General features: G+C 45.6%; 1 protein-coding gene across 1 annotated transcript in view; it reads left to right on the top strand.

Annotated features, from left to right (window-relative positions):
* SECISBP2L (SECIS binding protein 2 like) overlaps positions 1-18,190 on the top strand; it is a 49,305-nt gene extending 31,115 nt beyond the window's left edge. Inside the window, exons 12-18 of the mRNA XM_066592620.1 lie at positions 2,858-3,027; positions 3,830-3,962; positions 4,999-5,161; positions 7,144-7,364; positions 8,120-8,274; positions 9,224-9,443; positions 9,629-18,190. Of these exons, the coding sequence (XP_066448717.1) occupies positions 2,858-3,027; positions 3,830-3,962; positions 4,999-5,161; positions 7,144-7,364; positions 8,120-8,274; positions 9,224-9,443; positions 9,629-10,143 (1,577 nt within the window). The 3' untranslated portion in view covers positions 10,144-18,190. The remainder of the gene's footprint in view (positions 1-2,857; positions 3,028-3,829; positions 3,963-4,998; positions 5,162-7,143; positions 7,365-8,119; positions 8,275-9,223; positions 9,444-9,628) is intronic.
* Positions 18,191-26,091: the final 7,901 nt, after the last annotated feature.

Here is a 26,091-nt window from a genome sequence, read left to right as displayed (position 1 = left end):
TGGTGCCCGAGCTGCTATAGGGAGAGCGTTAGGAGTTATTTTAGGTTTCAAGAACCCCAACGGTCCTTCTTAGGGCCACATCTGACCGTGTGCAGTACTGTTGAGGCTGCTTTTAGCAGTGTTGCACAATTTTTTTTTTTTCTATATCGGGCGTGCAGAGCATTGCGTCCGCAGTCTGCAGTCATTGTACAGAGTATAGGGCCAGTACTGGTGAGGCAGGGAAAGAGATATTCAGGCTAATATAGGCAGTGGGCTTTTTTCCAAAAATTGGGGAAAAATACTATATTTGGGCTGCCTGTGACCGTCTTCAGTTTACTGCGTGTCTGCTGGGGGTAGTAGTCCTAATTAATACGCAGCTAAGCATTACAGCAGGCTTGCGCAAAATTGTTTCCTGGATCTGCTGTCTGTTACATCAGCGCCGTCATCCCGCCATAGGGAAACAGTATACATAATATTATACGCTGCCTACAGTATCTATCTGCTGGGGGTAGTAGTCCTAATTAATACGCAGCTAAGCGTTACAGCAGGCTTGCGTAAAAATTGTTTCCTGGATCTGCTGTCTGTTACATCAGCGCTGTCATCCCGCCAGAGAGAAAGAGTATACATAATATTATACGCTGCCTACAGTATCTGTCTGCTGTATCAGCTCAGCATTTAAAAAAAATAGAAGCAAAATACTTAAGGCCTACTACTGGCCTTTGGCCACTTGACTGCTTCTGCTCTGTGAATTCCACTAGCTCAGTCATACGCACCTACGTCTCACTACAGGCGTGCGCAAAATTGTTTCCTGGCTCTGCTGTGCGTTCCGTAAGGGAAGTCGGCCTCCAACCACAGGCCAATAAGCGGCACATTTAATTACAGCGTTCTGTTTCTGCACTACTGGTAATACAGCATGCTGATGGGTAGGGGTTGGCCTAGAGGACGAGGACGCGGAGGCCCAAGTCAGGGTGTGGGCACAGGCCGAGCTCCTGATCCAGGTGTATCGCAGCCGACTGCTGCGGGATTAGGGGAGAGGCACGTTTCTGGCGTCCCCACATTCATCTCACAATTAATGGGTCCACGCGGGAGACCTTTATTAGAAAATGAGCAGTGTGAGCAGGTCCTGTCGTGGATGGCAGAAAGTGCATCCAGCAATCTATCGACCACCCAGAATTCTGCGCCGTCCACTGCTGCAACTCTGAATCCTCTGGCTGCTGCTCCTCCTTCCTCCCAGCTTCCTCACTCCATTACAATGACACATTCTGAGGAGCAGGCAGACTCCCAGGAACTGTTCTCGGGCCCCTACCCAGAATGGGCAGCAATGGTTCCGAATCCTCTCCCACTGGAGGAGTTTGTCGTGACCGATGCCCAACCTTTGGAAAGTTCCCGGGGTCCGGGGGATGAGGCTGGGGACTTCCGGCAACTGTCTCAAGAGCTTTCAGTGGGTGAGTAGGACGATGACGATGAGACACAGTTGTCTATCACTCAGGTAGTAGTAATTGGAGTAAGTCCGAGGGAGGAGCGCACAGAGGATTCTGAGGAAGAGCAGCAGGACGATGAGGTGACTGACCCCACCTGGTTTGCTACGCCTACTAAGGACAGGTCTTCAGAGGGGGAGGCAAGTGCAGCAGCAGGGCAGGTTGGAAGAGGCAGTGTGGTGGCCAGGGGTAGAGGCAGGGCCAGACCGAATAATCCACCAACTGTTTCCCAAAGCGCCCCCTCGCGCCATGCCACCCTGCAGAGGCCGAGGTGCTCAAAGGTCTGGCAGTTTTTCACTGAGAGTGCAGACGACCGACAAACAGTGGTGTGCAACCTTTGTCGCGCCAAGATCAGCCGGGGAGCCACCACCACCAGCCTCACCACCACCAGCATGCGCAGACATATGATGGCCAAGCACCCCACAAGGTGGGACGAAGGCCGTTCACCGCCTCCGGTTTGCACCGCTGCCTCTCCCCCTGTGCCCCAACCTGCCACTGAGATCCAACCCCCCTCTCAGGACACAGGCACTACCGTCTCCTGGCCTGCACCCACACCCTCACCTCCGCTGTGCTCGGCCCCATCCACCAATGTCTCTCAGCGCACCGTCCAGCCGTCGCTAGCGCAAGTGTTGGAGCGCAAGCGCAAGTACGCCGCCACGCACCCGCACGCTCAAGCGTTAAACGTGCACATAGCCAAATTTATCAGCCTGGAGATGCTGCCGTATAGGGTTGTGGAAACGGAGGCTTTCAAAGGTATGATGGCGGCGGCGGCCCCGCGCTACTCGGTTCCCAGTCGCCACTACTTTTCCCGATGTGCCATCCCAGCCCTGCACGACCACGTCTCCCGCAACATTGTACGCGCCATCACCAACGCGGTTACTGGCAAGGTCCACTTAACAACGGACACGTGGACAAGCACAGGCGGGCAGGGCCACTGTATCTCCCTGACGGCACATTGGGTGAATTTATTGGAGGCTGGGACAGAGTCAGAGCCTGGGACCGCTCACGTCCTACCCATCCCCAGAATTGCGGGCCCCAGCTTTGAATTGCCCAGATTTTCACAAATGGAAACCTTAGCGAGCATCGGCGATATACAAAAATGCTCGAGTCGCCCATTGACTTCAATGGGGTTCGTTACTCGAAACGAACCCTCGAGCATCGCGAAAATTTCGTCCTGAGTAACGAGCACCCGAGCATTTTGGTGCTCGCTCATCTCTAATGTAGACGGAAAAAATAAGTTATGGCAGCAGAATATACAACTCGTCCCACAGAAGACAAGCACTCAGAGCACTCTGTTGATAAGTTAAAATCTATAAAATTGGCTTTATTTTGATATGATTTGTTTAAAAAAAGCATTTTTTTTTCTGAATTAAAATCAAATATTTTTTTTAAAATTTTAGTTGGCAGTACTGTCCCATTTCACACCAAAGAGCACACAAACAGAAATCTCCTGACAAAGAGTCAGGCACTGGTGGCTTCCCCTAACCCCTTGGACTCCACTGCACCCCGGATGAAGAGAGGAAAAGAAAAAGAACTTCCAAAATTGAAACGTCCAACTCCACTAAAAAAGGTAATGGGTGTACCATGTTATGTTCAAAACTTACAAGGTAAAAGAATATATGGCAATGTACTAAATGCTGCCAAAGTACTATTCCAGAAACTGTGCAATAAAGCTTTTATGATCAAGGCAATTGTTAAAAAAAAACTATATAACCAAGGATAAACAAGGGGTAACAACAAAACACACAGCAAAACTGACAAAGGGATAGAATAGACAGGACTTGACAAAGTGGGGTCCCTACCCATCAAAACAAAAGAGAGAGTTAAGCGGCCACAGGGCAATCTATCCAAGGACCCCAAATTTTATCACATTTATTGTAGCAGCCACAGGCCATATAAGTTTACTTATACAGGGGTGCCTTTTAGAATGCTTCCAGTTAAGCAAAATTACTTTTTTGCATAGAAAAACAAAAGTTTATACAGGGTGTGAGTTGCAACATTCCCCAGGATATCATCTACAAGCCAGTAGTCCTGCGAGATATTACAGTCACAAAACTTGTGCACAACTGTGTATATCATGAGCAATTTGCTGAGGGTGACAAACCCCTAACATGCAAGCGGAAGGCGGTGTAGTAATTTCTGTGTATAGATTTTACTTCAATCAATTTATCACTGATGCTGATCAGAGGAGGGCAAAAAAGTGGGATATTGTAAAAATGTACACCCCTGCATTCTGGAAATGAAACTGTTGTTCTGGTGTGCCCTGGCCAGTTAATCTGTCCTAGAATATATTGAAAGAAGTGTGTTTCTTTGCTAACCCTTTATACTGCTCACTTGTCTCTATTAAATGTGACTAAATATATCTGTTTTAGATAATCCTGAAAGAACGAGAGGAGAAGAAAGGACGCCTGACAGTGGATCCGAATGTACTCGGTTCAGATGAGCAAAAGGATATGCCCTTAAGCTTTGCTGATGATCAGTCTGAGGAGCTGGCATCTCAAGATGGTAACTTAAATTATCAGCAGCACATTTAAACTTAACTAGATGGCATACCTAGTTTGCAAGTTTGTATGTCTAAACGCCGTTTTACACACACAGATCGCTCAAAAGCTATCTTTTGAGCGATAATCGTTGTGCGTAAATGTGTGCCCATCGTGCACTTCTCGGCCATCGCTGATTTCAGCATGAAATCCTCATCCCTCAGGACGATAAGATAAGACGGACCGCACGCTGAGTTCTCCGCGGGCAGCGCTGATAACATTCCTTAAAGGAGATGTCCCGCGCCGAAACGGGTTTTTTTTTTTTTAACCCCCCCCCCCCCCCCCCCCGTTCGGCGCGAGACAACCCCGATGCAGGGGTTAAAAAAACCACCCGCACAGCGCTTACCTGAATCCCGGCGGTCCGGCGTCTTCATACTCACCTGCTGAAGATGGCCGCCGGGATCTTCTACCTTCGTGGACCGCAGCTCTTCTGTGCGGTCCACTGCCGATTCCAGCCTCCTGATTGGCTGGAATCGGCACGTGACGGGGCGGAGCTACACGGAGCCGCTCTCTGGCACGAGCGGCTCCATAGAAGACTGCTGAAGACCCGGACTGCGCAAGCGCGGCTAATTTGGCCATCGGAGGCCAAAAATTAGTCGGCTCCATGGAGACGAGGATGCTAGCAACGGAGCAGGTAAGTGTAAAACTTTTTATAACTTCTGTATGGCTCATAATTAATGCACAATGTACATTACAAAGTGCATTATTATGGCCATGCAGAAGTGTATAGACCCACTTGCTGCCTCGGGACATCTCCTTTAACAGCTGTTAACAGCCGCTGTCCTGCCGGAGAACAATAATGGTGTATTTAGAGAATAGACCACCCGCTGTTCTCTCAATACATGCAATGAAGTACTAAAGGGTTGATTTTTAGCCCATTAGAACCTATGCCAAATGATCGCTCAGAACTGTAGGTTTCTGATAAATTTTGAGGGATCATCTGTGTGTGTAAATGCACCTTTATTATGCTGCTCTTAATCATCTTATCATTTTTCCATTAGAAGCTGGTCTGAGTGCACCCAGTGATACTTCACTGTCTCCAGCAAGTCAGAACTCTCCCTACTGCATGACGCCAGTATCTCAGGGATCACCAGCAAGTTCTGGCATTGGTAGCCCCATGGCCTCTTCTGCCATTACCAAAATTCACAGCAAAAGGTTTAGAGAGTAAGTGAATAGTTGTTTACTTTTATTGATTAATTTTGATCATTGTTTTCACTGTAATAATTAGTAAACAGATATTAGCAGGTAAAACAACACTCTGTGCAATTGGAATCTGCTAGCAGCTGTAATTTCATTCTCTGGGGATTGTTAAAATCACATGGTGGAAGTCATGTAGACCCTAAAATTCACATTTGTCAATGTGCTGTACCTCGTATTGCTGGTTATTTCCATTGAAGTGAATGGGACTGAGCTGCAATGTCATGCATTACTTGCAGACAGTTGTGGGGAGAAGTAATCTCACTCCTCACTCCTTGAGTGAGGAGACTGCAGCGCCACCTATTGGATGGCAGCATTCCTGCAAATCAATGTTCTGCCCTTTTATACAGGTCTTTAGATTGGGATGATTGGGAATTGAAAACCAAGCCTGAATGCATACACAGACAGCTGTTTCAGGTTGTTTGCCCCTCATCAGTGTGTAGTAGGATTCTGACTTGGCTAGTGAGAGGCCCATGACTGGAGTTGAGGGCGAAACATCACTCCTTAGGAAGAGAACCTAGGTGAGTGAGGAGACTTTATAAGGCCATTCATATACAAAGGGTCACACATTGATATGCAGGAATGCTGCCATCCAATAGGTGGCGCTGCAGAGGTATTGTTTTATCTTCCTTATTTGCATATATTTCCCAGAGGAGCAGGAATGACCTTCTAAATCTCCTCATTCACCTTTTACATAGTCTCTCCTTAAGGATGCCTGTCCACGGGCTAGTTTTCATTGCGTTCCCCGCAACGATAATCCGGCCACAAGGAACACAGTGAGCGCTCTCCATAGCGTTGCTATGAAAATTGCTTCCTCCCTGTCCACGAGCGGAATATCATTGCGATTCTCCGCTCGCGGCTGGCAAATCACAGCATGCGAGATCCCTGTCCGGCTCCTGCTCCCGGGTGGCGGGAGCAGGAGATCCGCCGCAGGATACTGCGACGCCCGTGGACAGGCAGCTTAAAGGGGTTGTCTCGCGAAAGCAAGTGGGGTTAAGCACTTCTGTATGGCCATATTAATGCACTTTGTAATATACATCGTGCATTAAATATGAGCCTCCAATCAGGAGGCTGGAATCGGCACACGTGACAGCGCGGAGCTACGCGATGACGCGTAGAAGGGGGCGGAGCCAGAACGCCGCTGCTGCCGGACAGACCCGAAGGCAGAAGACCCTTCTGCGCAAGCGCGTCTAATCGGGCGATTAGACGCTGAAGTTAGACGGAGCCATGGAGACGGGGACGCCAGCGCAGGGAAGGTAAGTGAATAACTTCTGTATGGCTCATATTTAATGCACAATGTATATTACAAAGTGCATTAATATGGCCATACAGAAGTGTATAACCCCACTTGCTTTCGCGAGACAACCCCTTTAAAGAGTGATCCTACCCCTCCTGACAGCTGTGGCATTGTTAGAAAGCAGTCTTGTTTTTCCAGTACAAACCTAAGGGCATGCTCTATACCGATGAGTAGGTTGTCCCTCTATGAATATCTCGCATAGGTTTCTGTGTAACTTGTACCTGCCTTTTTGATACTTGAAACGACGCTCATAAATCTGTAAACTCCTGCGTAAAATTATACCACCATAAATGGAGGCATGAGGATTTCCAATAGTTCTATGTTGATAGATGGAAGGCAAGCAGCACCACGTGTGCAAGTTTTATGGTTGCCACTAAACCACGCACTGATCTCCGATCGTTTTCATAACCAATACAAACTAAGGACTTGCAGCACTCGAGGCTTGCGAAGAGTCCCAACAGGTTCTAAAAGTTCACCTTTTCGAGAGAGGAATACGTTATTTTTTATCTAGGTGCAAATGGGGGCTACAAGTTTTTTGGTATCCATGTAATTCTATATATAATGTATGTAGCATCAGTTGTGTATGTAGTGGTAGCTCAGATTTTTAATACGCAGTATTTAGCCCCCCAATAATCTATGTATTTTCTTACAGATACTGCAATCAAGTATTAAGTAAAGAAATTGATGAATGTGTAACTGTGTTACTGCAAGAACTAGTCAGCTTCCAAGAGCGCGTATACCAGAAAGACCCCATCAAAGCCAAGTCGAAGCGGAGACTTGTGATGGGATTGCGAGAAGTCACGAAGCACATGAAGTTAAATAAAATAAAGTGTGTCATTATTTCTCCCAACTGTGAGAAAATTCAGTCTAAAGGTATGTTATAGTCTATAGGATGTGCATGTCTTCTGCCGCTATCACAAATGTCAACTACCGAAAATATAATATTTCTTTTTTAAAAGGTTTCCTGGGTGTCAAAGATTGATCCCTAACTTTTGAATAAGCTATGAATGTTTGATCTTGGGGGTGTCTCCATTCTTGGGAGTCCTGACAATCAGCAGAATGAAGCGGCTGCCACACTCTAGTGAGGCCCTCTGTAGTGAGGCCTTATGCAGCTCAGCTCACTACCATTAACCCTTTCCAATCCAATTTGTATCCTGGTTTTCTTGGGGGGGGGGGGGGGGCATATTTTTTTTCTGCTGTTATACAGCAGCGCTATATGCTGGCTAAAACCAGTACTGCATGAGGTGACACGTTGGATAGGCTCCGACAGCAGGTAGGCTGGCAATATACAGTAAGAGAACCCCGATGGATGTCCTCCAACATCGGAGCTGTACAGCCTTAAATCATAATGTCTTCAGACGGCAGACAGTGGATTGGAAAGGGTTAATAGAATGGTAGTGAGCTGCAGTACTAGACACGGCTGCTCTTTTATTCTGTTTGGTCTGACCCACTGATGGGATAGGCCATACAAAAAAACACCAATATTTCCTTGGATTCAGCTGTAGAAAGATAACCTTAAATTTTATTGCCTTTTCTTCTGCTTATTTTGTACACTTCCTACTTTGTTCTTTTATGATTGGTATTACTGACTATATATAAGACTGAGGATTTTTTGGCCTTTTACCCAGGTGGATTGGATGAAGCACTCTATAATGTAATAGCTATGGCACGAGAGCAAGAAATTCCATTTGTATTTGCCCTGGGTCGAAAAGCTCTGGGGCGATGTGTGAACAAGTTGGTTCCAGTCAGTGTTGTCGGTATATTTAGCTACTCTGGAGCTGAGGTAAGCGGAAAGACAGAATGTTTTATTCCTTTTTTTTTTTTGTAACTTCATTTGAAGGTCATTAGCTTATATCATTAAGGGCTCTTGCACACTGGTGATCGCGATATCGCTGCGTTTTTTTTAACGCAAATGTCATCGCACACAAAAATCACAGGTTTGTGCTTTACGATTTTTGTGTGATGCGTTTTAAACATTAGAAAGTCCTATTGATCTTTGCATTAAAAAACAAAAGCGCAGCGATATCGCGATCGCCAGTGAGCAGGAGCCCTAAAGGTGATTTCACACTGGATTTTCAGTGAACTTTTTGCACTGAAAGTCTACAGTTTACAATAAAATACTTGGCTAGTTTTCCCCATCAATGTAATTTCCTAACAGACAGTGAATTCTGTCAGATTTGTTATGAGTTTTAATCAGATTACCTATTTTTGTAATTGGTGAAATCCGCACCAAAATCCACATTTCTCAAGAAATGTCTGCACATGTGGGCTGAGCCCTCATGTGTTGCCAGATCAATTCCTTTTACTTCAGATGCTATATATTAATATGGTACTATTCGAGATTCCTCATTTATTTTCGTGAATATTTGCACCAGTCAGTCTTTTGTACACTGATTATACCTCAAAAAGTTTAATTCCCCTCCTTTAATGGGTTCAACCACATTTAGCAGCATTAATAATGTTTTGTATCATCCTGTCTAATTATATACAGCTGTCAGTTACACTTCCAGTTTCATTATACCTCTTATGGACAGACTTTCTTGTCTTTTACTAGATTGCGTCTCTTCTTGCTCTTTTTTGCTAATATAACATATATTTTAGTTGTCTTTAGTAATCTAAATAATTCTTGTGCATGAGACAAAGTACGAAATGTCTTTCAAGCCGATGCTTTTTCTATATCGCTACCACTTTGTTATGAACATAATCTTTGGATGTTTCCTCCCCCACCTCAGAGTTTATTTAATAACCTGGTCTCTCTGACGGAAGAAGCTAGAAAAGCCTACAAAGATATGGTGTCATCAATGGAGCAGGAGCAAGCTGAAGAAGCTTTGAAAAATGTGAAAAAGGTCCCACACCACATGGGTCACTCCCGTAACCCTTCTGCAGCCAGTGCAATTTCATTCTGCAGTGTCATCTCTGAGCCCATCTCGGAAGTCAATGAGAAGGATTATGGTAAGCTTTTGAACATAAAGGGGGTATCTACTCATGGCTATATTCTCGTTTGGTAGCTTTTATCTTGAATTTTATTTGAGCATGTTTCCACTGGACATGGTGGAGTACCTTGGAAATGACAGTGGTGCTAAGTAGAACCAGCAATACATGAAAGATATTTCAACATATGCTTTTTCTTTTTGTAGAAACAAATTGGAGAAGTATGGTAGAAACCTCTGATGGACTTGAAGCATCCGAAAATGAAGATTCTTCTGTACGGACAATGGCATCTCAACACACAATTAATGCACAGCCTGATAAAATTGTCCAAAAACCACTTTTGGGTCTTGGTAGTACTACCTCAGTTTCTAAACCTGGCAAAATAGCACCAGTTGACAAAGAGGAGGCAAAACCAGATGACAATCTGGAGTGGGCCTCACAGCAGAGTACAGAAACTGGATCATGGGATGGAAGTGGCAGAGATGTCCTTAATTCCTCAATGACAAGCACAACCAGTACTCTGGTCCCTGAAATGCTGGACGAAGATGATGATGACGAAGAAGATGACGATGATGAGTATCACCAGGAACCTAGTTCAGTCAGCAGGATAGAGTCTTGGGTGTCAGAAACCCAGCGAACTATGGAAACTCTGCAGCTTGTGAACAGTCCAGAGGAAGATAACATTGAGCCAAGTGAGGAGGATACTGTGGAGAATATCTAGAACACGTTTCTGATTGCAAGGAACAGACAAAAAAATAGCTGGTCAGAAATGGAGCACATACACGAAGTGGTGCAAGGTCGTTATTAAAAGAGTTACAACTCCTTCTATGTCAATGAAACAAACTCAGGAATTGGTCCGCTCACAGAACTTTGCTTTTGGGAGAGTTGCAGCCATTCCCATTCCTACTTCATCTCAATGTTTTGCACTGTATAAATGTTGAAAGCTATACCTGATGACCCACAAATTATGTTTTATTGTTAGATGTTCAGCTGAATTGCTGCTTTTACTTCACCTCAACACTAGAGGGCGTCTCGTCCAGATTGTCCAGCTTTTTCCTTCCTTCAGCGTTGGGTATGAGTACACAAATGGTAAAAAGTAAAAATATAAAAAAAACACAAAAGTAAAAACCATAATCTTTCCATATGGTAAGATACCTGTAGCTAATTGTTGGTATCTGACATGCTAGATATCACATTGATTACATCGGGTTTAATGGAATCCATTTTTACAAATGAAAATTTTGTATTGATTTAGTGTCTTTAAAATCTTCATGTTTACGTGTGCGTGTAGCTCTTTGTAATGCAGAAAAGTAAGTGTTTCCACGACCACATCTATTCTTTCTATTTATAACCAGATTAACTTTAGAATGGATTCTCTGCAGTACAGTTTCTATTGCTTGTTGCGTAGCTCTCCGCCATCCTCCTCCGGGTTTACAATGCTGAAGTCGTTGTTTTCAGGCGGGGTGATGCACACCTGTACAGTAAGTTATAATTGATGATTGTGTTTGATAAAAACATTTCATAACTTCCTTTTTATGTATACACCTAATATTTATATATCTATTAATGTAACATTTCACACTTTTTTTTTCGTATTCCATTTTAAGGGGTTATCGTACTTTTCTGCCCTCTTTGTAAAAAGCAGTATTCTAATCCATTCAGTCTTTCGCAAGTCTTCAAATTTTTTTACTGAACCCACTAATACACAATGGACTAAAGGAGATAACTATTGTGTGCATCAGTGTGACTAAACTACAAATGAGCTTCATAACAGTAGTTTTTGGGGATGTGCAATGGCAACCAATTTATCAGTTACCTTAAAAAATATATATATATACACATAACCTAATGAAATGTGATTTTTCTGTTAGATACTGCATGATCCAGTGTTGAAGACTGTTTGTTTGTAATTAAGTTATATTATGTACTATTAAAGTGGTTCTCCACATTTTTCTAAATAAGGCTTTAACAAGAAAGTGCTAGAAGTTGTCTAAATTCCCGAGGAGCTACATAAAGGAAAGATTTTGTATGTAAGCTGGTCCACAGAGGCTGCTGTCTACATGGAGCCTTGGGTAGCTCACGACTGGTGTATTTGCTGGAAGTTTGCAGGGCAGAGTTTGCTGAGGGATCGTCGCATATGGCTTTACCCTTATGGAGAAGGCTACTACCCTGTGGTATCATGCGTTTCCTGCATTACAGTGGAAGCCATTGGGATATTGCATAACCTGAGTTATCTGGCTAAAATGACATTTAGAGCAATGATGTGGAAATGTAGGAGACTGCTGCTAAGCAATTCTGGTAGAAAAGGAAGAGTCAGATTCCGTATCAGTAGGGCATCTATCTAACGATGCTCACCTTTGCAGCAGGTAATATATTTTTAGCAGAATGATTTTGCTGCATTAGCTATCCAGGGTGATTAAAAGCCCATTTACAGACACAAATCTTTCAAAAGATTGAAAGATCAGCGATCGTTTTACATGAAGTACTAATAGGCACTAATTGCTATTAGTACTTTTCTCATCTTCATTTGCATGCAAATGAGCTTCTGGGAGCTGTTACAGAACTCAGCAGGAGGTCTGAGCTCTGTAATTAACTTCATTATTCAGCCATGGGCTGCTAAGCGAAAACAATGTAATCTCTAGCTCCCCATGGAGAATTCAGCACCATGGATAGCAGACACAGCCTGCAGTCCTGCTTATCAGCTGTTCAATGATGGTTTTTAAGTAGAACTAAAAAAAACTTTCAGCATAAAACTGAAAGATGGGCACATTTAGACAGAACGATTATCGCTCAAAAGATGGCTTTTGAGCGATAATCGTTGTATCTAAATGGGCCTTAAGGCTAGGGCTATACTGAGACTTTTTGGAGCACTACTAATTTTTATCTATTAAGCTACTGCTGCAGTGTAAAGGTATACATTACATGGGACCCCTGTTGGGTGCTTAGATGCCAGACACTCGTCCCAATGATTTGTGCTTTAAGACAGGAGCGATTTAATAGCAGTCCTTTATGAATGACTGCCACTATTTAAATGGGCTGGTAGTGGTTTGATTTCTATGCCTGCATAAACTAAACAATTGATAAAAAAATGAGTTCTCATTCATCTTTCAGTCGCTGGCTGTTCTTACACTGAATGATTATCATTACGTTTCACATGATCCAACGATTAACTGAACAGTCGTTCTGTGTAAAGGGACCTTAGACTGGCTTTACACGCATATGCTTGTGTGCACAATAAGCAGAGAATAGAACCCATAGTTCACATTTCCACATTTTGCCCATACTTTTCAGTTGTGCGCAAAAAACCCCCAAAACATATGATTCTATTTTTCTGAGTATTTGCACACAAAAGGTCCCCGTAGAAGTCAATGGTGGGTGCGCAAATGCACGTGCAATATGCAAGGCGATGCATGAAACACTGCGTAATTCCATTGGAAAAACACATCTGGAAGTCATAAGCCATTTCAATCGCTGCGTCTGTTTGCCGTGTGCAAATGAACATGCTTTGCGGGTGCAAACAGTACAGTAAAATACGCAAATGTGCGCAAAAAAAAAGTTCATTCCATAAATACACAGGCGCACGCAAATATGCATACACTTGTATGAAGCCAGGCCTTAAGTCATATGTAATCATGTAGACTGCAGCTGTAGCTCCATTGTAATCAGTTGCACTCCAAAAAGTCTCCATGTAGCCTAAGTCTAAATGCCATAGAAGTCTCCTGGCGATAAACCCCTGTTCTGTTACTTCTACACATAAGCAAACTATCTTTTGCCCCTTGGTCACAGAAATCCGCCTTATTAACAGAATAGTAGGACGTTCGACTCTTCTAGTGCTGTTTTATGAGCCTTATTTACTAAAACGTAGAGGTCTTTAAGTTGTGACTCTCTCAATCAAGATCTGTGGAATGGGGATTCATGGCTTATAATTTTCCTATAGAATAAATGTTAGCATTACCCGAACCCAATTAACTCTTCCCGAACCATGCTTAGTGGATGAAATATCTGTTGTCCGTCAAAGGGACATTGATGGACAACAATGTATTTAGGATATCGGTAGATGGTTCTACTGATGAGTTTTTTGATATTGTAATTTCATACATTCGTAACTTTGTTTTAGAATTAATTTAAGTTGCTTGATTGTAAGCATTCTTCAGTTGCCTATGGGAAACTGGCAACATTGTACAGTTTTGTTTTTTTTTTTTTTTTTTTTTTAGTAAACTTGTTTTACTAGTCTATAAAAAGTCTTGAAAAAGTACTAAGGGTAAGGAGTGAGGTCATCTTAATCATTAGTGGTATATGACAGACCTTAGCCTTTACATTTCAAGCATTGCCTCACCTGTGGAAATGATAGGGTTTTGAACAGAACATTCAGCATTTATTAGGTTTGTCTACATGTGCAGCTAATTCTTGATCCAGATAGGTGGCAATACTTAGCTAGGGGATGTTTCACAGTTGGCTTTCAACCAAATGGTCTATTTGCAAAAGGAAAGAATCTGTGACTACTTACAATGTAAGTTAAAGGAACCAGAATGGAGAGGGTTAATTTACCCTGATCCAACATAGTTATTGAAGAACACCAGCCATTAGACAGTTTATAAAGAGGTTCACTACAAGAGGAAAAGTTGAAGGGGCGATCCAGTATTTGTACAAACATGGCGACTTCCAAAAACTCACCACATCTGTCCATGGTTTGTGTATTGGAGCTCAGCCCCAAAATAGGGGTGACGTTGTTGGTAAAAGTAAGCGGCCATGTTTTTCTATTCCTGGAAACCCCTTTTAAGCTGCATCATAAACCACCCATTATATAGCCCCCAACTACCCTGTACTGACAACTCCTTGCTGTCGGGGGACCATGACCTGGGCAGCACGGAATGAAAATGGCCCTATTCTCCAGCAGCTCTTGGCCCAGAGGTCATCCGAAAGAGTGCCTCTTGTAGATGCTACTGCTTCATGAATTTGTTTTCCTATGCTATTCATTTCCAGTACATTCAGCAAAACAGTAATAGAATTAATTAGAATGAGAAGTTTGGAGCAAATTTCTGGCTTTTTTTCCCCAACACGAGTCAATGGCTGTCTGGCAAATATCAGGCTCATCCGAGCAGATGCATAGGGCAGGTTGCAGTGGAGAAAAGCATAGGGATACAAGTTAAGGGCTACTTTGCATTTAACCTGGACTTGGGAAATGTAGTAAAGGAAAAATCTTTCCCAAACTATCTAATTAGTTCTGTAAATAATGCATTTGTTCAATGATTTAGCAATTTTTACATGAACTGCCTATACGTTCTATGTATATAGTTAAATTAATTCAAAGCATTTGTTTTGTGTTATCTTCTTTCCTCCGTTACGTTTGCCTGATATGATGTATAATAAGTATTTGTAAAAAGTATAAACTAAGGACTGTGAAAGAGGATGGTCTGTGATTAATGGAAATGTAACAGTATGTAAGTCCCTACCAGTGTGATTAAGGTCCGTTTCACACAAGTGCAATAAGGGAGCATTTCTGCTATCTATAGCCGTGTTGGTTCAGATCAGTAAACCCGTGGTTGGGACGGGACTTGTGGCTGTAATACGGGCACAAATACTTCTGTATTACGCTTGTGTGCTATTGGCCTAAGAGCAAGTCCAATAAGGAAAGCGTACCTTGATAACTTGTTCATTAAAGTGTTACTGGTATTGTTAATCAGTATGTAATCTTGCAATGTATTATATGTACAGATGTTTGGCATTTTATTGTACTCCATTTTTACTTTAGTAGAACCACACGTTAATGGGAAATTTTGGCACAGGTTTATCGGCTTTTACAGCTGTAAATCTGGCATAAGGAATGGACTGGACACTGAATCTCACACAACTCTGGAATTGCACATATTTTCAGGAGTTGTAACACATTGATAAACAGGAATGCTTTAAACTAGCAAAATTGTCAAAGGAAGTATTTTCCCATTGGTTGAAGGGCGGGGTGGGTGTAGGTAGACTGCAGCTCATGAATATCCAGGACTACTTTTAAGTAGTCCTCTATGCATGTGCTGCTTACTGATAAAAGGCAGATTTCGCATAACTGTTGCAAAGATCCACACAGCAGACATCGCTGTAATCAGTGGGACTGTTACTACCTTGTACTGCCCTCAGAGAGGGGTGCAAAAAGATAGGGACAGTTTCTTTAAGTGCACACAATAGCTGTTAAGTGAATGGAGGCAGAGCGCACGTGAAATCTCTTCCGGCTGGCTGCCTGCTTCCATTCCCTGCAAGCAGGCAGTCTTTGACAGATGGATGACTGCCTTTTTAGAAGTCGCGCACTAATCATTCCGATTCAGTGAGCTTAAAGGGGTTGTCTCGCGGCAAACATCAAAATTTTACATTACCCCATTCCCCCTGTCACCCCCCTGGCATAAAATAACAATTTAAAGCGGTTTTTAAACCGCTTGCTACTCGCCGATCCGACGAAATATGGAGTTATAAAAATCTTCTCCCTAAGATGGCCGCCGGTCCTTTCCCAGGGATGCACTGCGGTTTTCTCCCATGGTGCACCATGGGCTCTGTGCGTTCCATTGTCGATTCCAGCCTCCTGATTGGCTGGAATCGGCGCACGTGACGGGGCGGCGCTACGATGACGCGGTGACCAGCTCTCCGGCACGAGCGGCCCCATTCACTAGCCAGAAGCACGGACTGCGCAAGCGCGTCTAAAAACCCCAGTGAATAACTTCTGTATGGCTCATATTTAATGCACGATGTATATTACAAAGTGCATTAATATGGCCATACAGAAGTGTATAGACCCACTTGCTGCCGCGAGACCACCCCTTTAAATAGAACGATTAGTGATTGAGTGACTTCTTGCTCGGATTCTGTGTTTTTCCACAGTCCAACAGTTGCCCATAATCTGCTGTTTAACGTGAGTCGATAGTCACCCAAATAATCGTTCAAAGTACCCTCAGTCCAGTCCCCCCTCCCCTGCCTCTTGCTAGCCTACTTCTAGCACTCGAGGCATTTGTGGTCCGAGCAGGTTCACTTTCTCTGTTTAGAATGTTCTATATCCTTAAGACTACTTCTTATCTGCATGTGTCACAGAAATGACCGCATTTACAAATCTGTCAGTGTAAGGGAACAGACGGGCAGTGATAGACGTTAAACAAATTGTATAAGATTAGAAAGAAATGGCTGTTTATTTCCAAAAACTCTGCTGCACCCATTCACAAATTTAGTTGTGGCATTGTAGCTTTGTTCCATTCACTTCAGTAGAGCTACGCTGCAATACTAGACACATGTGGACAAGTATGTTGGTGTCTTTGTAAGAAAGCAACCATCTTTTATAATCCTCCTGTACATCCCTTTATGGAAAGAAAGCTTGCTTCACAGGGAATGGCCACCGAGATCTGAACTTGTAGATGCACAATAAGACACTGCCACAGAAAAGAGGGCTTGAAAAGGAGTAATACCAAAAATTGGCCAACAGCACTTGGTATTCTAAACTTCTCAGTGTGCATAGATATCTAAAAAAAAAGTTGTTTTTTTTTTTTTTTTTTTTTTTTCTGTTGCTTTGACAAAGGTGCCCGCATGCTTACACACGGGGTTAGGTCTGAGAAGATGCGGCATGTGTACGACTGGTAAGACTCTTTACAGAGCCTGTTTATTCAAGACAGTGATGAGCTGAGGGACATTGTAAAATTCATACATGACTCTTCCCCTTTAAAAGTGTTGTACCAGAATTTGCAGTTATCCCCTATCCAGAGGATAGGGGATAACTTGCAGATCGGGGGTTTCACTGTTGAGACTCTCACCATTCTTGAGAACTGGACTCCCAGCGTTCCGTTCTCCTGTCACTTCTCCCCCCACGGTGATGTCAGGCTGAAGGGAGCACTGGCCAAGCTTGTGCGGTTAGCGCTTCATTAATTTCAATGCAGTGGACAAATACCTGAGCAGGTGCTGCTCAGGTAGCTTTCTAGTCCCATTGAAAGTGAAGGGAGCACTAGCGCGGCCAGCACTCTATTCAGTCTCCTCTTCACTGCGAGAGTGCAGTAACCCTGCAGTAAGGAGGACGGGAGACCCCTGTTATTGAGATCAGCCGGTCTCCGCCATGAGATTCCCACCTTTTCACAAGTTATCCCCAGTCCTGTAGATGGGGGATAACGTCAGATTCTAGTACAACCCCTTTAATGACCATTTTTACATATAACGAGAAGTCTCTTTTTCTGTAACCAAAATCTGTGCCACTGAATTTATTAAACTGTATACATATGTTCAACTATTACTATTCAAGGTACAATAAGTGTGCAGCATCTCTTGACAGTGCCAAGTATGTTCTTTATACTTTGTAATATGTTGATTTATTACTGGCATGCTTTGCTAAGATTTCTGAGATCAATATCTTATAATGTGCTAGTCCTGTTTTTTGCTTTCTGCAGCTTTTTTTTCTTTTTCCCGTGGAGCCCTTTTGCTCCATGGGAGGTTTCTGTCCTCCTTGAGCTCACCATATACTTGTAGGCCAGCAGCTTTTTGTTCTCCAGGGTGTTCTGTACGTTTTTTATTCTTCCCTTCCCAGTCTTTTATGGTGTGTATCCTGGTATTGGTTAACATGTTTCTCCTAATGAATAGAAAAACAAATGCATGTGATCCTCACACGGGAACACATTTTCCTAATAAAATATGAAGGTTTTTTTCTGTATGAAGGATAATTATATTTTTTATTCATTTTGGAGTAATAGCTTTTTGCACTATGTATATACTAGTGAAATTTCTTCCTTGCCTAATAATAAATGAATGATTTTAGATATGTTGTTTCATTATTGTATAGAACAAATGCTGTCTATGCTCAATAAGTTGGCTGCTTTAACTAGAACAAAGTAATGATGCTAAGAGAGCCTCCTGGCAATTTCATGTCCTATTCACTTGGCTGATTCTGTTCAGCCGCCAAAAAGTACCAAGTGTAGCTGACCTAAAATTCAAGGGTCACGCTGGTGAAAACGCATGTGTTCATTCCTGCCCCCTCACCTGATTTGCCTATTACACTGAGGTTTCCTCTATATGATGCAGTCACTTCCATGCAGTGCAGACTCCTGTCTGATGCTTGTCTGGCATTATCATGATGTTGCTTTTACTTTTCTGTGCTATCAATCCCATGATGCACCAGCACAGCATTACATGAGCAGCTAGAGACTGTGCCATCTCTGTTGCAGGAAAAACACTGCCATTACATTCTGTAGTCACCAAAATAAGTTGCAGACCATAAGTATACGATCAGGGGAATGAGTGGTGATCTCCATTATTAGAACTGTGATTAGTTGTATAATGAATGGGGGGGGGGGGGGCTCACCGGAGTGGCCCCTTTTAAGTAGTACAATGCTCTCCTAGCACTGTTGCCACTTATTTCTAGTGACCCATGACAACAGTCAGACAGTGATTATATCCTAGCAGTATGCTACCAATTACTATCCTAAGGGGAAAAAAAACTTTTTAAGAGAATCTTAGGCCTAAATCTACATAATTATGTACATTTTTGGCCAAAAATTGCAGCACCCATGTGAAGGAGCCCTAAGGCTGAAAAAAAAGCCATGTCCATTCAGTTCAGTTCTGGTGTCATCGTACTCTCGCAATGTAATCGTAGAGAGCCTGATGGGTTGCCATGGCAACAGGACGCTAGCTACAGGCGTTCTGTATTGCCGGTGCCTATGATTGCTATTCGAAGTAATAAGGCATTGCAGCAACCCCCTATTTTTTGTGCTTTTTCTTTTTCTTATTAGTATTAAATTTAAATCCCACTTTTCTTTTTTTCATTTTTGCCTCTCAAAAGCAACAATAGTGATCAAGAAAGCCATGTGTACCCCAAAATGGTACCCATAAAAACAAGCCCTGTCCATGGAAAAATAAAGTTACAGGACTTTGAATGCAGTGATTTAGAAAACAATTTAACAAAAAAGGGGTTTTATTGCGGAAATTGTACCGACCCAAAGAAGAAATGTATTGCCATTTTATGCTGCATAATTATCACTGTTAAAAACAAAAAACACAAAACAAAACAATGGCAGAATGTGTGTTTTCTCTCCCTGTGATCATAAAAAAATTCATACGTTTTACAATATGGTCTATGCACCCAAAAATGGCACCAATAAAAACTATAGTTCGCTACGCAATAAACAAGCCCTCATACAGCCGTGTCGATAGAAAACTAAAAAGGTTATGGCTAGAGATGAGCGAGCACCAAAATGCTCGGGTGCTCGTTACTCGAGACGAATTTTTCGCGATGCTCGAGGGTTCGTTTCGAGTAACGAACCCCATTGAAGTCAATGGGCGACTCGAGCATTTTTGTATATCGCCGATGCTCGCTAAGGTTTTCATTTGTAAAAATCGGGGCAATTCAAGAAAGTGATGGGAACGACACAGAAACGGATAGGGCAGGCGAGGGGCTACATGTTGGGCTGCATCTCAAGTTCAAAGGTCCCACTATTAAGCCACAATAGCGGCAAGAGTGGGCCCCCCCCAACAACTTTAACATCTGAAAAGCCCTCATTAGCAATGCATACCTTAGCTAAGCACCACACTACCTCCAACAAAGCACAATCACTGCCTGCATGACACTCCGCTGCCACTTCTCCTGGGTTATATGCTGCCAATTCCCCCCCCCCCCCCCCCCCCACGACCCAGTGTCCACAGCGCACACCAAACTGTCCCTGCCCAGCCTTCAGCTGCCCTCATGCCACGCCGCCCTCATGTCTATTTATAAGTGCGTCTGCCACAGGAAAAGCAGGCACACACTGCAGAGGGTTGGCACGGCTAGGCAGCAACCTTCTTTAAAAGGGGCGGGGCGATAGCCCACAATGCTGTACAGAAGCAATGAGAAATCCAATCCTGTGCCACCGCCATCTGGAGCTGCACACGTGGGCATAGCAATGGGGAACCTATGTGCCACACACTATTCATTCTGTCAAGGTGTCTGCATGCCCCAGTCAGACCGCGGTTTTTTATATATAGTCACAGGCAGGTACAACTCCGCAATGGGAATTCCGTGTGCACCCACAGCATGGGTGGCTCCCTGGAACCCACTGGCGGTACATAAAAATATCCCATTGCATTGCCCAACACAGCTGAGGTAGTAATGTCATGTTTAATGCAGGTGGGCTTCGGCCCACACTGCATGCCCCAGTCAGACTGGGGTTCTTTAGAAGTGGAAACAGATGCATTTACAACTCCCTGTGGACCCACAGCATGGGTGGGTGCCAGGAAGCCACCGGCGGTACATAACAATATCCCATTGCATTGCCCATCACAGCTGAGGTAGTAATGTCATGTTTAATGCAGGTGGGCTTCGGCCCACACTGCATGCCCCAGTCAGACCGGGGTTCTTTAGAAGTGGAAACAGATGCATTTACAACTCCCTGTGGACCCACAGCATGGATGGCTCCCTGGAACCCACCGGCGGTACATAAAAATATCCCATTGCATTGCCCAACACAGCGGATGTAACGTCAGCTGTAATGCAGGTGGGCTAAAAATTCCTTTGATTACACTGTAGGCGAGGGCCCACAAAAATTGCTGTATCAACAGTACTAATGTACATCAGAAAAATTGGCTATGGCCAACCAAGAGGGCAGGTGAAACCCATTAATTGCTTTGGTTAATGTGGCTTAATTGGTAACTAGGCCAGGAGGCAGCCCAGTTAAAATAAAAATTGGTGGAGGTGAAAGTTTCAATGCTTTAATGAGCATTGAAACGTATAAAAAATGTTTAGAAAAATGATATGACTGAGCCTTGTGGGCCTAAGAAAAATTGCCCGTTCGGCGTGATTATGTGAGGTTGCAGGAGGAGGAGGAGGAATATTATACACAGATTGATGAAGCAAAAAGGTCCCTGTTTTTGATGGGGATACAGAACGATGCTTTCATCCGCGGGTGCAGCCTACGTATTGCTTAGGTATCGCTGCTGTCCGCTGGTGGAGAAGAGAAGTCTTGGGAAATCCAGGCTTTGTTCATCTTGATGAGTGTTAGCCTGTCGGCACTGTCGGTTGACAGGCGGGTACGCTTATCTGTGATGATTCCCCCAGCCGCACTAAACACCCTCTCCGACAAGACGCTAGCCGCAGGACAAGCAAGCACCTCCAGGGCATACAGCGCGAGTTCAGGCCACGTGTCCAGCTTCGACACCCAGTAGTTGTAGGGGGCAGAGGCGTCACGGAGGACGGTCGTGCGATCGGCTAGGTACTCCCTCACCATCCTTTTACAGTGCTCCCGCCGACTCAGCCGTGACTGGGGAGCGGTGACACAGTCTTGCTGGGGCGCCATAAAGCTGTCAAGGGCCTTAAAGAGTGTTGGCCTGCCTGTGCTGTACATGCTGCCTGATCTCCGCGCCTCCCCTGCTACCTGGCCCTCGGAACTGCGCCTTCAGCCACTAGCGCTGCCATATGGGAATTTTACCATCAGTTTGTCCGCCAGGGTCCTGTGGTATAGCAACACTCTCGAACCCCTTTCCTCTTCGGGTATGAGAGTCGAAAGGTTCTCCTTATACTGTGGGTCGAGCAGTGTGTACACCCAGTAATCCGTAGTGGCCAGAATGCGTGTAACGCGAGGGTCACGAGAAAGGCATCCTAACATGAAGTCAGCCATGTGTGCCAGGGTACCTGTACGCAACACATGGCTGTCTTCACTAGGAAGATCACTTTCAGGATCCTCCTCCTCCTCCTCAGGCCATACACGCTGAAAGGATGACAGCCCAGCAGCATGTGTACCCTCACCAGTGGGCCAAGCTGTGTCTTCCCCCTCCTCCTCCTCACCGCGCTGAGATATAGACAGGAGGGTGCTCTGACTATCCAGCGACATACTGTCTTCCCCCGGCTCTGTTTCCGAGTGCAAAGCGTCTGCCTTTATGCTTTGCAGGGAACTTCTTAAGAGGCATAAAAGAGGAATGGTGACGCTAATGATTGCAGCATCGCCGCTCACCACCTGGGTAGACTCCTCAAAGTTTCGAAGGACCTGGCAGATGTCTGCCAACCAGGCCCACTCTTCTGAAAATAATTGAGGAGGCTGACTCCCACTGCGCCGCCCATGTTGGAGTTGGTATTCCACTATAGCTCTACGCTGCTCATAGAGCCTGGCCAACATGTGGAGCGTAGAGTTCCACCGTGTGGGCACGTCGCACGGCAGTCGGTGCACTGGCAGATTAAACCGATGTTGCAGGGTGCGCAGGGTGGCAGCGTCCGTGTGGGACTTGCGGAAATGTGCGCAGAGCCGGCGCACCTTTCCCAGCAGGTCTGACAAGCGTGGGTAGCTTTTCAGAAAGCGCTGAACCACCAAATTAAAGACGTGGGCCAGGCATGGCACGTGCGTGAGGCTGCAGAGCCGCAACCAGGTTACGGCCGTTGTCACACACGACCATGCCCGGTTGGAGGCTCAGCGGCGCAAGCCAGCGGTCGGTCTGCTCTGTCAGACCCTGCAGCAGTTCGTGGGCCGTGTGCCTCTTCTCTCCTAAGCTGAGTAGTTTCAGCACGGCCTGCTGACGCTTGCCCACCGCTGTGCTGCCACGACGCGCGACACCGACTGCTGCCGACGTGCTGCTGCTGCTGACACATCTTGATTGCGAGACAGAGGTTGCGTTGGAGGAGGAGGAGGAGGGTGGTTTAGTGGAGGAAGCATACACCGCCGCAGATACCACCACCGAGCTGTGGCCCGCAATTCTGGGGGTGGGTAGGACGTGAGCGGTTCCAGGCTCTGACTCTGTCCCAGCCTCCACTAAATTCACCCAATGTGCCGTCAGGGAGATCTAGTGGCCCTGCCCGCCTGTGCTTGTCAACGTGTCCGTTGTTAAGTGGACCTTGGCAGTAACCGCGTTGGTGAGGGCGCGTACAATGTTGCGGGAGATGTGGTCGTGCAGGGCTGGGACGGCACATCGGGAAAAGTAGTGGCGACTGGGAACTGAGTAGCGCAGGGCCGCCGCCATCATACTTTTGAAGGACTCCGTTTCCACAAGCCTATACGGCAGCATCTCCAGGCTTATAAATTTGGCTATGTGCACGTTTAACGCTTGAGCGTGCGGGTGCGTGGCGGCGTACTTGCGCTTGCGCTCAAACACTTGCGCTAGCGACGGCTGGACGCTGCGCTGACAGACATTGCTGGATGGGGCTGAGGACAGCGGAGGTGAGGGTGTGGGTGCAGGCCAGGAGACGTTAGTGCCTGTGTCCTCAGAGCGGGGTTGGATCTCAGTGGCAGGTTGGGGCACAGGGGGAGAGGCAGCGGTGCAAACCGGAGGCGGTGAACGGCCTTCTTCCCACCTTGTGGGGTGCTTGGCCATCATATGCCTGCGCATGCTGGTGGTGATGAGGATGGTGGTGGTGGCTCCCCGGCTCATCTTGGCGCGACAAAGGTTGCACACCACTGTTCGTCGGTCGTCTGCACTCTCAGTGAAAAACTGCCAGACCTTTGAGCACCTCGGCCTCTGCAGGGTGGCATGGCGCGAGGGGGCGCTTTGGGAAACAGTTGGTGGATGATTCGGTTTGGCCCTGCCTCTACCCCTGGCCACCGCACTGCCTCTTGCAACCTGCCCTGCTGCTGCCCTTGCCTCCCCCTCTGAAGACCTGTCCTCAGTAGGCGTAGCAAACCAGGTGGGGTCAGTCACCTCATCGTCCTCCTGCTGCTCTTCCTCAGAATCCTCGGTGCGCTCCTCCCTCGGACTTAATGCCCTTACTACTACCTCACTGATAGGCAACTGTGTCTCATCGTCATCGGCCTCCTCACCCATTGAAAGGTCTTGAGACAGTTGCCGGAAGTCCCCATCCTCATCCCCCGGACCCCAGGAACTTTCCAATGGTTGGGCATCAGTGACGATAAACTCCTCTGGTGGGAGAGGAACCACTGCTGCCCAATCTGAGCAGGGGCCCGAGAACAGTTCCTGGGAGTCTGCCCGCTCCTCAGAATGTCTCATTTTCATGGAGTGAGGAGGCTGGGAGGAAAGAGGAGCAGCAGCCAGAGGATTCTGAGTTGCAGCAGTGGACAGCGCAGAACTCTGGGTGGACGATAGGTTGCTGGAAGCACTTTCTGCCATCCACGACAGGACCTGCTCACACTGCTCATTTTCTAATAAAGGTCTACCGCGTGGACCCATTAAATGTGCTATGAATGTGGGGACGCCAGAAACGTGCCTCTCTCCTAATCCCGCAGCAGTCGGCTGCGATACACCTGCATCAGAAGCTCGGCCTGTGCCTACACCTGGACTAGGGCCTCCGTGCCCTTGGCCGCGCCCACGTCCTCTAGGCCTACCCCTACCCCTACCCCTACCCCTACCCCTCAGCATGCTGTATTACCAGGAATGCAGAAACCCAACACTGTAATTAAATGTGCCGCTTATTGGCCTGTGGTTTGAGGCTGAGTTCGCTTACGGAACGCCAGGAAATAATTTGGCGCAAGCCTGCTGTAACACTTAGCTGGCTGTGTATTTATTTGGAGCAATTTTACCCTCAGCAGACACGGACCCACAACACTGAGCAGAGTGACAGGCAGGCCAAATAGATTTTTTTCAAATCTTTTTTTGCAAAAGGACCACTGCGTATATTCAATCTATAAGATGTCTTCTGGCCCTGCCTACACAATTCTGTCCCTGATGTGTGTGACGGAACTGCAGTGTTGCACTGTTATTAAGTGCAACAGAGCGGTGATTTCAGAGCCAGGAAATAATTTGGCGCAAGCCTGCTGTAACATTTCGCTGGCTGCGTATTTATTTGGAGAAATAGTACCCCCAGCAGACACGGACCCACAACACTGAGCAGAGTGACAGGCAGGCCAAATAGATTTTTTTCAAATCTTTTTTTGCAAAAGGACCACTGTGTATATGCAATCTATAAGATGTCTTCTGGCCCTGCCTACACAATTCTGTCCCTGTAGTATTACTGCAGGGCGCAATGCTCTGCACGGCCGATATACCAAAAAAAAAAAAAAAATGTGCAACACTGCTAACAGCAGCCTCCACACTACTGCACACGGTTAGATGTGGCCCTAAGAAAGACCGTTGGGGTTCTTGAAGCCTACACTAACTCCTAACACTCTCCCTGCCTAACCACCACTTCTGTCCCTGTAGTATTACTGCAGGGCGCAATGCTCTGCACAGCCAATATACCAAAAAAAAAAAAAAAAAGTGCAACACTGCTAACAGCAGCCTCCACAGTACTGCACACGGTTAGATGTGGCCCTAAGAAGGACCGTTGGGGTTCTTGAAACCTACACTAACTCCTAACACTCTCCCTACAGCAGCACCAGCAGCAGCACTTTCCCTCAGCTAAGTCACAACCCATCTGAGGCGAGCCGCGGGAGGGGCCGATTTTTATACTCGGGTGACACCTGATCTCCCCAGCCACTCACTGCAGGGGGGTGGTATAGGGCTTAAACGTCGCAGGGGGAAGTTGTAATGCCTTCCCTGTCTTTCAATTGGCCAGAAAAGCGCGCTAACATCTCAGAGAGGAAAGTGAAAGTAACTCGAACATCGCGTGGTACTCGTTACGAGCATCTTGAACACGCTAATACTCGAACGAGTATCAAGCTCGGATGAGTATGTTCGCTCATCTCTAGTTATGGCTTTAGAAAAGTTGAGATGAAAATCCCCCCCAAAAATGTTGCATCCTCAAGGCCAAAACAGGCCATATCCTTAAGGGGTTAATTGGTGTGCCTTCTGCCAAAACAGCCTACACTCTCCCCAT

This window comes from Eleutherodactylus coqui, chromosome 2 (assembly GCF_035609145.1).
Source record: "Eleutherodactylus coqui strain aEleCoq1 chromosome 2, aEleCoq1.hap1, whole genome shotgun sequence".
Lineage (NCBI taxonomy): Eukaryota > Metazoa > Chordata > Amphibia > Anura > Eleutherodactylidae > Eleutherodactylus > Eleutherodactylus coqui.
Note: the sequence above shows the minus strand (reverse complement) of the source record. Positions and strands in the feature narration are given on the sequence as shown.